General features: G+C 41.5%; 1 protein-coding gene across 5 annotated transcripts in view; it reads right to left on the reverse strand.

Annotated features, from left to right (window-relative positions):
- The window catches only part of clip1a (CAP-GLY domain containing linker protein 1a), a 231074-nt gene that overhangs the window by 192451 nt on the left and 24886 nt on the right, over nt 1–13737 (reverse strand). For 4 of the 5 annotated variants that reach the window (XM_068055040.1, XM_068055039.1, XM_068055042.1 and 1 more), the window contains one exon: nt 910–1097. In XM_068055040.1, the coding sequence (XP_067911141.1) occupies nt 910–1003 (94 nt within the window). In that variant the 5' untranslated portion in view covers nt 1004–1097. Of the gene's footprint in view, nt 1–909; nt 1098–3260; nt 3328–13737 lie in introns of all 5 variants that reach the window. The other variant, XM_068055041.1, reaches the window with a different exon arrangement.

Raw genomic sequence — 13737 nt, forward strand, 5'->3', positions numbered from 1 at the left:
ACAGAAGAGAGGTCATGAGTCCAATAGAGGGTATAAGTAATCCCTGATATATATGACCAGTTCTTTCCTATCTCCAGTCATGGTTCTCCCTCACCAAACCTGGTAGCATCCAGTGTTTTATCACTGCAGATCCAGAGCTGTTCATCTTCCATCATATTCTGAAAAATACATATTACCTTTTCCCTCTAAGTTTACTCTTTCCCTTTCTCTCCCTCTCACCCTCCAAAAACAGACAGCATTTGAATTTCATTTTATTTAATTCAAAAAATGTTGATTGTAACAGCACAATTGCAGCCCACACAGAGTAAGGGCCACATTAAGTATTAAAGTCTGCTCTATAATGGAATAGTGCCAGTGTTTAAAAAGAATGAAACAAGCAAAAGCTTTTTTTTAAACTTGTGAACACATTTTATTAACAGAATACATAGAAAATATTCAATTTGTTCCGCATAATTTTAGAAAAATACCTTCAGATCTCATTTTATGATAACTCATGGAACAAATTGGATATTCCTCTGTTCTCCATTGTGTGCAATAAGCCTACAAACATAAAGCATTGCAATCATACAGCAATTAAAAAGATTTATCTATCTTTTTGAAATTTTGATTCACTAAGCTGTGGAAAAGTGTTCATATCAATATTGCATTCTAAAACAATACCTTAGATTTGTACTGTAGCATTCAATTTAATTTCATCAATCTGAGCTTAAAACCAGACAGACCTTACAAAGATGGTAGTAAGAACTGTGCATTGAATCTCATTACATGTTTCCATCCAGTAAATTTAATGAGGCACTGCTCCAGGATTTAAGGTGAAGCATAATCTTGCACAAAAAAAAATTACAATGATAAACTTATCCTTCATTTATAACGTACATAAAGTCTAGACAAGAGTTTCTAATCACTTACTTGATTGTAAAGAAGCAGCTTGCTTCACTGCAGTGCTCCCTGGCTTGGCAATCTTGCTAGGAGCTTTTAGCCCACTAGGTTTTAGCAGACTCATCCTTCCTCTTTGCTTCCTTCAGCCTTTGTCTCACAAATAGTTTCTCCCAATCATCAAATCAACTGCACTGCTTTTAGATTCTGTCATTTAAAACCTGCAGAGATAATATTACACAGATTGAAAAAAATATTGTAGCTGCCATGAAATGAACATTTGAATGAACTGTTGCAGGAAGCAGTACATAAAACGGCTTCCTCCTGACAAAGCACAATGCTCTTTTCCACATGCCTGAGCTCCTATGAATGACTCTTCAATGAGGTCCTCCCCTACTACCCTGCGCTTGTATCTTTTTTTTCTGAAGAGATTGAAACGTTTGAAAGATGACCAATTTTTTTCCAGGGCTGGTTTTAACCACGTTCAACATCTGAGAATTTATAATTTTGATTTTTTTTCATTAATTTAGAAAAGAAGCTTTAAATATGGCCATATTTTGTAACAGTACACAATTTATGGCTGGATTATTTTTTAAAAATCAATTAAAATGTGTAGATATCAGCCTTTGTCTGCAATATGACCATATGACCCATAATTTATATTCCCACTTAAACAAGACATTACCAAACCTAGAATGGCATTTTATCCTAAAACACAGAAAGCAGTTACCAGTAAATAATTATACATTCTTAAAATATCAAAGACAATAACATATGATTAAACCATGGAGCTCATGTATTATTAATGACCACACTCTACAGCAGCCAGTGATTAATTCCGTCTGAAAAAGAAACCAGTGTATTGGTGTTGCTTGTTCAAAGAATCAACATATCCTTTGTTTAAGGTTCCTTATAACTCACAGTGGTCATGTGGTATACAGTATCACTTTCAAAATGAGATTAAAATATTCACAAAACATTAATTATCTGAACACACGAGGGAGCTAATAATATTCTGGTAGATATAAATTCAGCACACCCCTGCAGTGCTTTCATGATTACTGCATCCACAATCAAGAATGGTATACTTAGATTTCAGTTACCAGACATACAAGTTACAACACAGAAACAAATTATGCAACCCAACTGTCCATGACATTGCATCCGTGCAAGAAAATCATGTGAATTACATTTACCCACATTGTTTCCATATCTATTGCTCCTCTTTTCCTTCATCCAACTATTCAATCCCATTTGGAACACTGACATAGTTTCTGCCTCAACTATAAATCTTGGAAATGAATTCTACAGCCTCACAGAAGGGTTTTTCTTTCTCTTCGAAAACTCTTACATTTAATTTTGTATCTATGGTCCCTCATTCCAGAGCCTCAACTACTGGAAAGAATCTGCTTCTGTTTACCCTGTCCCATCCTTTCACAATTTTAAACATCATTTCATAACTGTCATACCATCCTGTATTCTGTGTTGTACTCAAAATTCATTCATACAAATATCTAATTTTCAGTAAGTTACAGATATAAACATAAGATATAGGAGCAAGAGTAGACCATACAGCCCCTCGAACCTGCTCCACCATCCAATAGGATCATGGTTGATCTTCTGCATCAACTCCACACACACCTGCTCCCCATATCCCTCAATTCCCTGACTGACCAAAAATCTCTCTATCCCACCCTTAAATAGATTCAACGATGGAGCATCCACAACTCTCTGGGGTAGAGGATTCCAAAGATTCACTCCTCTGAAATTTCTCATCATCTCAGGCCTTAATGATTGTCCCCTTATCCGTGTTCTAGATTCCTTAACCAGGGAACAACCTCTCAGTGCCCTGTCAAGCCTCTTCAGAATCTTGTATGTTTTCAGGAGATCACCGCTCAATCTTCTAAATTCCAGAGAGTATAGGTACAATTTGCTCAGCCTCTCATCAGAGGGCAACCTTCTCATCCCAGGGACCCATCTAGAAAACTTTTGCTGTCCAATCGCAAAACTCAAAACTGTGTCCAACAATAGATGTGATTCCGTGATTGGACATTTGCTAAATAGTCCACTGTGTGCTAAGAATTACGCTGACAACCAACTTAAGATTGACAGTAGGGCTCGCAATTTGGCGCATACTGGAAGCTGCATATATTAATACACAGGGCCCTGTTCTTTGCAGACAGAAAGAATATGTACAAACATTGCGCCTGTTTCAGCTGAACAAAATAAGTGACAACCATTCGCTGGTTCATTCCTCAGGGCAATGCCTTGACCAACCAAGCTGCCTGGTTTAAATTTTAAACAAAGCTTGGCAATTAACTGTCAGTCACTGTAATCAGGTGAATTCACCATAGCAACACCTCTACCAATCAGAGTTCACTTACCAACAAATCAGCACTATTTTCTCATGCAGTATAAGTTGTTGTTTTCCCTTACATTCTTGCGATTGCCCTGATGAGTGCAAGACGAAAAGCTTCAACAACATATCTCTATTTTCAGCAATACCTAACCTAAGGAGTGTGATTGCCTCCTGGAATAAAGTGTCCATATAACTCTCCCCCTCTCTGATGCCCCGCAATGTCTGCAGCTCTGACTCCAACCCATCAACTCCGAAGCTGCTCAAGCTACATACAATTATGGCAGATATGGATGTTTGAGAATGCAATGCATTCCACAAACTTCTGCAGTTAATGGTATTACAATAAAAAACTTCAAAAATATATTTCACTTCAAACAAAGTAGCAGGAATACTCACTATGGTTAGAATATAAACAATAATCTCCAACATACAGAATGTAAATTTAGTTCCCAAGGCAAACTGTCACCAACCATTTCAGATTGGTTTGATCCCCAAATTTTACTTTAGTTTTTGAAATCATATTCAAAATTGGTTTAGCAATACCCAAGAGCAAAACTGTTGAATTAAACTAAGGCAGCAAAGGGTCTAGACAGAATTCCAATTGGTAAAATCAGTACCACTGGCTTCCACGTGTCATACTGTTACTTGGACCAGAGCAAATTATGTAAATTCATCATACCTCAGTCTGTACCATTAGGAATACACAAAAACTGTATTAACTGACATCAACATTCTTCAAATGGCCAACTGAAATAAACAGCTCACCATATGGAGACCAACACATACACACAAACAAAGTACAACTGAGACCCAATCTATAGCAGATCACACTTGTCGGCAGGTTTCTTATTATTTGCAATGATACAGCAGCTACGTCTCAGGAGCTGGGGCTTTCTCTAGTGCTGGTTTCATTCCAATATTTTTTACATCCTGATCCTCACAGTCACATGTCATGAAACTCATCACCATGTTATTTGTTACATGACCTTAAGTCAAGGCCATATGCCAGACTGTCTGATATTCAAATTCAGCCACTGTGTCCCATTGCTCACTTGCCTAACATCCTAGGTAAATATATCTAAGTTCGTCAACAAGTGTGCATGCAATTGCAGAGAAATTTCATTCAATTAGTGGTAAAATGAACGAAAGCATATCAAACCTTCATGTGGAATGCTTCGATGACTGCATTTTATTTTACACCTCATCTAGTGTAAATCTATTTTCTTTCCTAAATCTCAGTCACGATATGGGTAACTTAGGCCTCACAACAATTCAAGTAAACTCTGCAAAAAAAAACTCTCTGCAGCTTATAAATCCATTTGTTCAGCATAAAAATTTCAATACATTCAGAAGTAGCCCAGTGATGGTCAAATTACAACTGATCTAATAAACTAACAATTCTGTTCAGCCATCATTGCAAGCTTATCTCTTAGAGGTATTAATAGCCTTTAATAAACACCTGCAAGTATGAAGTATATTGCGCTCACTTTGTTCCTATCCTTGATCTCTGGGCTCTTTTTTCCAGGCCAATTGAGTGCATAGCATTTATGTATTAGTATATGTATTTTTGTAAGGGCGGCAGTAATAATCAAGACAAAACAAGTTCAAATCCCAACAGTTTGAGAATTTAAATTCAGTTTTCAATATTTGGAAAAGAAAAACTATTAAGCTGTTGGATTTTTGTAAAAACCAGATTAGTTCATTGACATTTTTACCTGTCCTGGCCAGTATGTTGGTTGATTCTTAACTGCCCTCTGAAGTGGCTGAGCAAGCCAAATCAGTTACCTTTTCAGGGCAATGAAGGATGGTCAATAAATGGCCAGTGATGTCCACCTCTCAAGAATGAAAAAAAATCACTACCATCAGCAAATGGCTCTACTGCCTTGTGGAACTGCAGTATCCATTACAAGAGTTGTACAATAAACCTGAATAAACCCACTACCTCACAAACTGTTTAATGTACAAGTCGCACCTTCGTCTATTTTGGACACATCAACAATAGGCAGGGTTTTTAGGCCCCAATGGGGGCGGGTGCAGAAGCGGATGGGCATGAAAGTTCGCAGCGCCGGCCAGCATGCCAATTTGCCGGCACCATTCCTTCATTTCCCAGAGGCAGGTTGGTGGCAGCAGGGCTACCCACCCACAAGTGGTAGGCAGCCAATTAAGGGTATTTAATGGCCACTTAAGACCTATTGTCAGTGGCCTACTGGAATTTCCCCGAGGCCTTGGGCATTAGCTCAGCTGCCTGGAGGCGTGGTCCCGGCAGCAGACTTGGAGACAAGTACTCCAGGCAGGCTTTGAGGCTCTCTCCACCTTCCTGCTGCCACAGGCCACCGTGTAGAGGGATTTCCCTCTACAATGGTGGCCCAGTTGATGTGGGCATTCTTAAAAATTTTAAAAGATGGGAGCGAGGGCGCCTGCAAACTGCTGTTTCCTCAGCCTCCTATGGGCCCTCTAGCTTCAAGAGCCTGCCCGCCCGCCGTCCTTAATTGGATGCCGAGACCGCCCTCTGGCCACTAACTGGTCAATTCAGAGAAAATCACTGCAGAGTGACTGTATCCCATAGTGTGCAGGGTTGTGGCCCTCGTTTGACCCCAATGTCGCAGTCCCAACCCATGGGCAAAATCCTGCCCAATATTTCCAGTATTAATTGCATTTACTTCTCTTTGTAATTGGTTGAATATCAGCCTAGTTTTGTGACTGACATTCTTGAGAAGATGATTCTTAAGATAAATGGTCATTTATTTCTGGGGGAGACAAGAGACAGCTCACTTATGACAGTCTCATTAAACAGGCAGATCAAACAAAAAAATTTAAATACAGTCCGCACCGCTTATTTGGTCACATTCATGTGAACAAAATTTGCCTGCTGCATATGATGGCCAGCATAAAGTGGTAGCGCTATTTTCTTTGGGCATCACTGGCAAAGCCAAGATTTGTTGCCCATCGCTAATTCCCCAACTGTGGCATTTCAGAGGACAGTGAAATGTCAGCCACATTGCCGAGAGTCTGGAGTCACACGTAGGCTAGACTAGGTAAGGACAGCAGATTTCTCTCCCTGAAAGGACATTAGTGAACTAGATGGGTTTTTATGGCACCATTACTGAGACTAGCTTTCAATTCCAGATTAACTGAATTTATTAGCCTGGGCCTCTGAACTACTAGTTCAGTGACATTACCACTACGCCACCGTCTCTCCCTGATTTTAATAAGAATGTTGTAGATCACTACTGAATAAACATGTCATGCAACTAGTTTATTTAAACTGCAGTCTGCTTTGTACAAAGTGTAACCGCATTCCATTTGGAGGGGATTAGCAGGATATAAATAAACAAAAGGTATATTTTAGCATCTTAAGAAGGTGCTATTTACTTATGTTTGTTCTTGCATTCAGTGCACACCAACGAGAATACACAATACAAACTTTATTTCACTGTCCAGAAAGACTGACATTTTGTTTTTAAGAACTAAAGCTCTCTATTGTCATCCTAAACCACATGGTGACTGCAGCTAAAAGGATGGTTCATCTGCTCTCAAGTCTCCAATGCCACTCTTGACCTAGCAATTTGGAAACATAATACTGTCATCATCAGTCAATATCTATCTGCATTGTGTATTTCTGAGAAATGTTCTGCAGTAAAGAGGTGGATTTATTGTACTGTAAAACTATGACAAGACCAAGTACAAACCCAGTAGTAAGCCATTCAACTACTAAAAGGTCTCACCAAAAGGACCCCCAAAAGAGCAGGGGAGTGGGACTAATTGGATAGCTCTTTCAAATAGTTGGCAAAGACATGACAGACTGAATGGCCTCCTCTGTACTGCAGACTGAATGGCCTCCTCTGTACTGTATAATTCTTAGATTATATGAATGTTAATGCCCTTCCCCATACAGAATGAGTTATCAAGACTCCAAACTGACATCATTGCCATCAGTGAGACCCACCCTGGGGAGGGGCAGCTAAAGGAACAAGCAGGGGGATACACCTTCTACTGAAAAAGGCTGACGGCAACCCTCATGTCTACGGAGTTGGCTTTGCACTGCCAGAACTCCCCAACTGCATAAATGAGACTCATGACACTTCACTTACAGCTTAGCCAGAACCAATATGCTACTGTCATCAGCGCTTATGCCCCGACCCTCAACTCTGATGATGATATTAAGGAAAAGTTCTATTCTGACCTTGAAGTGTCCATGCCAAAAGAAAAAAAAAACATCCCTCTGGGGGATTTTAATGCCAGGGTTGGCTGTGACTCCGAAGTCTGGAGCGGAACCATTGGAAAAAATGAGGTGGGAAAAGTCAATGCAAATAGTGTCCTCCTGCTGACAAAATGAGCTTAACATGGCCTCATCATGACAAATAGCCTCTTCCCCCAGAAGCACAAATAAAAAAAAACACATGGAGGCATCCTAGATTAAAGCATCTCCTGGATTATGTCATTGTTTGAGTCAAAGATCTAAGTGATGTCTGCATCACTCATCCATATGGGGGACTGATGCCTGCTGGACAGATCACCGACTTGTTCGGTTGGTGATGAACATCCACCTAGCACCAAGACATCACAAGGTCCAAAAGTCCAAGAGGAAGAAGGCCAATGTCTCAGCCCTAAAAAAAAACCCAACCGAAGAGAGGAATTCCAAGTGCAGCTCATAACCAATCTGGCGAAACTTCACACATCCAATGCCATTGCAGAACAATGGGATTGAATAAAGTCAGCTATATTAAACTTTTGTGCCCAGACCATTGGGTTTGGCCATCACCGTCACCAAGACTGGTTTGACGAAAATGGTGCTATAACATATGACCTCTTGGAATAAAAACAAGCAGCCTCATTGCCCGGCAGAACAACCCAAGGTCGCAACTCAAGAAGGCAGCATACCAAAAGTACAAGGCTGATGCCCAAAGACAAATCTGGAAGATAAAGGACGTGTGGTGGGAAGAGGAAGCCTGAGAGATCTAAGAGTATGCTGATCATCATGAAATGCACGGCTTTTTGAAATCACCAGGGCCATCTAAACACCGAGGTCAAGTGAACAAAATCCCCTTCATTCACAGCATGGCATTTCTCTTCATAAAAGATGACAGTGCCATTTGCAAATGCTGGAAAGAACACTTTGAGCAACTTCGCAACCGCGAATCCACAGTGGCAAATGACACCTAGGCTATCCCCCAATACCCTGTGGTAGAATCCATGGGTGAACCATTGATTGATTGCTTGTTGCAGCTTTCCTAACAGATGAAAACCAACAAAGCCTGTGGTCCCCATGGTACTCCAGCTGAGGTCTTCAAAGTCAGCGGACTTTTGCTCACGTCAAGACTCCATGCATTCATCCTACAGATTTGAGAGGAAAAAGAACTACCCCACCACCCCCGCAACTTCAGGAATGCAACAACTGTACCTATCGTCAAGAAGAGAGATAAATCATGCTGTGGAAACTATTGAGGTATTTCCCTTTTGTCAATAGCAGGGAAAATCCTGATGTTCTCCTGAATCACCTACTTCCTGTGGCTGAGGAAATCCTTCCAAAGACAGAGTGTGGCTTTAGGCCTTCCAGAGGAACCTTTTGGTCTTTGTTGCCAGACAAATCCAAGAAAAATGTCAAGAACATCAGGAACTCTTCATTGCATTCATTGACCAGACCAAAGCATCTGACTCAGTAAATCACGAGACTCTGTGGATTGTGCTCCAATGATTTGGATGTCCAAGAAACTTCAACACAATCCTGAAACTGCTTCATGATTACATGACTGCAATTATCTGAAACAGATGCCTTCAAAATCCAGACTGGGATCAAGCAAGGCTGTGTGATAGCCCCCATACTATTCATGATCTACCTGACGGTGGCTATTCACCTCAAAGATCAACTGCCCTCTGATGTCAGTATTAAATACCGTCTAGATGGAGAGCTCTTTAACCTCTGTCGTCTCAGTGCCAAAACTAAACTGAACCCCACGGATATACAAGAGCTGCAGAGTGAAGATGACTGCAGTGTCGTTATGAACTCTCTACCAGATTTGGAAGCTACTCTTGATCTCTTCAATCCTGCATACAAGAAACTAGGCCTGTCCTTGAATGTTGCTGAAACCAAACTCATATCAACCCATACCTGGTCAGCTAAGTATTCTACCTCCGATATATGTTGAAGGAAAGACTCTGGAATATGTTGAGCACTTCTCGTACCTTGGCAGTCACCTCTCTCAAAAAGCCACCATTGATGAGATCCAACACCAGATCAGCCTTCTCCAAATTACAGCGGCGAGTGTTTGACGACAAAGACCTCTGCAAATCAACAAAAGTCTTAACGTATAGAGCAGTTATAGTCACCACACTCCTGTGCTGCCGAGAGACCTGGACTATGCATCAGCGATACAGGAGAGCGCTAGAGAAATTCCATCAGCAATGCCTCCCCCACATCCTCCCGATTCAATGGGAGGACTGTCAAACAAACGCTAGTGTCCTTCTCTAAGCCAGATCAACAAACATTCAGGCAAAACTTCTGCAAAATCAACTCCAATGGATTGGCGACCGTGTCCGCATGGCTGAAAATGGTCTCCCCCACCAGGTCTTGTTCTCTCAGCTCTCAAATGGCCAACGTTCCAGGAAGGTTGGAAAATGCTTCAAAGACACTCTGAAGCTCTCCTTGAAGTACAACTGTATTGACATTAACAACTGGGAGGAGTCTGCTACCAATCGCTCAAAATTGCGACAACTTGTCCACCAAGCTGTATCATGCTTCTTATACCAACACCTTAAAGAAAAGCCACAGTAATGGCACAGAAGGAAAGAAAAGGAAGCAAATACCACACTCCAGATCCTTCTACCTCGTGGAATGTCCTGCCCCATGTACCCAAAGATGTGTGGGTTGAAATAGGCCTACGATCCATTGCGGAAACTAGCGACCCTGAGCAGATGCGCCCTCAAATCAACAGCCAATGATAACAGAATGTCAGAGAATTAAAATTGGATCAGAGGAGCATTAAAAACTCCTGCACTCCACAGTAGGATAACAGAAAAAAAAATCTTAGTCTCAACTAAACAAAAATAATGTTATTAGATAACATGACAAATGACATTCATTAGTAGAATTCAAAGCAACAAATGTTCCTAATTTAAAATAAAGTCTTACTCAAGAAAAATGATGCATAATCAATGTTCCATTTTCCACAAAGTAAGTGAAGTTTAAAGCATGAAGTAGTTGGTATCAATAGGATACTACAAACTGGCCAGGTTACCCAGGAAACATTCATCTGAGACAAGCATGTTTAAAGAGCAACTGCTGAAAAGTCATACCATTCTGGTAGTCAGGTTGCCTGGGCACAGAGTAAATGAGCAGCAGATAAACAGGGCTCTCAGTTCCCTCACTCATTTGGAAGCATGCGATGCCAACGGTTACAAATAGCTGGCTATCTTGCTGCACCAAAGATTATATTTAAGAAAGGTGAGAGAGAGAAACCAGGAAATTATAGACCTGTTAGTCTAACATTTGTTGTGGGAAGTTATTGGAATCTATAATTAAAAAGAGTAACTAAGCAGTTAGAGAAATTTGAACTGATTGGGGAGAGCCAACATGGATTTGTAAAGGCTAGGTCATGTCTAACAAGCAATTGATTTTTCTGAGGAAGTAACTAAAAGTAGTAGTATATAGTAGTCTGTAGAGCAACTTTATAAACAAATTGCTTTCCTCAAGAAAGTCTTCACTGGAAAATAGCTACGTGCCTTAAATCAACAAGTCGAGGAACTGTTTTAGCAGAGTCTTAGTTGTGAACAGGAGAGCTGAATGCCAGAACAGAAATAAGAATAATTGCCCTCAACGTCAAGGCAGCATCTGACTAAGTAGGGTAAGAAGCAGCCCACGAAAAATGTAGATCAATTGGAGTCAAAGAGAAAACTCTAGTCGCTGCAGTCATACTTGACACACAGACAAATGGACATGGTTGTCATAGACAACCTTCACAACCTTAGGATATCACATAAATTCAAGGCAGTGCCAGCAGTCCTACTGTATCACCTGCCATCATAACGTCAGGAGAAGGACTATTCACTGAAAATGCCTCAAGTTTCATCTCCATTTGCAACTCGTCTGATAGCAAAGCTTACTGAAGGACATGGCCAGCACCTAGACTTGGATTGACAAGTGGCAAGTAACATTAGCACTACATAAGGGCCATGTAATGAACATTCCAAAAATAGAGAAGTCCAACCACCTCACTTGACCTTCAACAATGCAACCATTAACGGAAGCTGAATTGCACCAGCCACAAAACAACAAAATGACTACAAGAGCAGGGTAAATGCAGAACACTCTCGGATACGTGGCTCACTTCCTGTCTCCTCAAAGCCTCTCCAGCACCTAAAATGCTCATTCAGGAGTGCGATGCAACACCTACCAGTCATTTCGATGAGTGTGACTACAACAACACTCAAGAAGCTCCGCATTATCCAAGACGAAGCATTTCACCTAATCGATGCCCCTGCCACTGGGCAATATTCACACCCTCTAGTACCAGCAAATAGTAGGGGCACATGTCCTAACTGCAGGATGCTCTGCAGCAGCTCAACAAGGTTGAACAGTACCACCCAGCTCTTTTATCACTACTAACAAGAAGGGCGAGGCAATAATGTCGTAGGAACCATCACCGCCAGTTCCCCTCCAAGTCACATACGTTCCTCCTAATTTGGTCATATAGTGCTTTTCCTTCATCATCACTGATCAAAATCTTGGAATTCCCTACTTAACACTTAAATCTGGAAATATAAGTCAAAACAGAAAAACATCCATGGCACAGCAATTTCAAATCTTTTAACCAAATGTCAAATTACATACGTAACAAATATTCCTAGATTATGTGACATTAATGCAGAGTACTAAATGTCAATGGTAGCTTCAAATTACACAATTCCTCGTCATGTCAGCAAAACAAAATCTAGACATTCCTAATGGAAAATCTGACAAAGTAATAATACAGAAATAGAATCTTGCATCCTGCAGTATGATCCTAAGAGCTGTTGAAGCAGCATTCCATACATCAGTCCCCTATTTCATAAGCACTCTTCCAAAATTACACACGTCAGTATACTCTGAGGACAAAGTACACATTCAGCTTATGTTTATTATACGCTCCCAGTAATAGTATAACATACTCAGCTCTTTGATAAATCGTAAAGAAAGGCTAAAGCATTTGCAACAATCTTCAGCCAGAGGTGCCGAGTGGATGATCCATCTCGGCCTCCTCCTGAAGACCCCAGCATCACAGATGCCAATTTGATTCACTCCATGTGATATCAAGAAAAGACTGAAGGCACTGGATACTGTAAAGGATATGGGCCCTAACAACATTCCAGCAATAGTACTGAAGACCTGTGCGCGAGAACTTGCCGCGCCCCTAGCCAAGCTGGTCCAGTACAGCTACAACACTGTCATCTACCCAGCAATGTGGAAAAGTGCCCAGGTATGTCCTGTACACAGAAAACAGGACAAATCCAACCGCCGATCATCAGTAAAGTGATCGAAGGTGTCGTCAACAGTGCTATCAAGCGGCACTTGCTTGCAATAATCTGCTCACTGACGCTCAGTTTGGATTCTGCCAGTGCCACTCAGCTCCTGATCTCATTACAGCCTTGGTGCAAACATGGACAAAACAGCTGAACTCAAGAGGTGAGAGTGACTGCCCTAGACATCAAGGCAGCATTTGACAGAGTATGGCATCGAGGAGCCTAGCAAAACTGGAGTCAATGGGAACCAGGGGGAGAACTCTCCGCTGGGTGGAGTCATACCTAGTGCAAAGGACGATGGTTGTGGTTGTTGGAGGCCAGTCACCTCAGCTCCAGGACATCACCGCAGGAGTTCCTCAGGGTAGTGTCCTAGGCCCAACCATCTTCAGCTGCTTCATCAATGGCCTTCCTTCAATCATAAAGTCAGAAGTGGTGATGTTCGCTGATGATTGCACAATGTTCAGCACCATTCGCGACTCCTCAGATACTAAAGCAGTCCGTGTAGAAATGCAGCAAGACTTGGACAATATCCAGGCTTGGGCTGATAAGGTGCAAATGACATTTGTGCCACACAAGTGCCAGGCAATGACTATCTCCAACAAGAGAGAATCTAACCATCTCCCCTTGACATTCAATGGCATTATGATCGCTGAATCCCCCACTATCAACATCCTGGGAGTTACCATTGATCAGAAACTGAACCAGAGTAGTCATATAAATACCATGGCTACAAGAGCAGGTCAGAGGCTAGGAATCCTGAGGCGAATAACTCACCTCCTGACTCCCCAAAGCCTGTCCACCAACTACAAGGCACAAGTCAGGAGTGTGATGGAATACTCTCCACTTGCCTGGATGGGTGCAGCTCCAACAACACTAAAGAAGCTCGACACCATGCAGGACAAAGCAGCCTGCTTGATTGGCACCCCATCCACAAACATTCACTGCATCCAACATCGACACACAGTGGCTGCAGTGTGCACAAGATGCACTGCAGCAACGCAACAAAG

Source organism: Heterodontus francisci, chromosome 23, assembly GCF_036365525.1.
Source record: "Heterodontus francisci isolate sHetFra1 chromosome 23, sHetFra1.hap1, whole genome shotgun sequence".
NCBI classification, from domain to species: Eukaryota; Metazoa; Chordata; class Chondrichthyes; order Heterodontiformes; family Heterodontidae; genus Heterodontus; species Heterodontus francisci.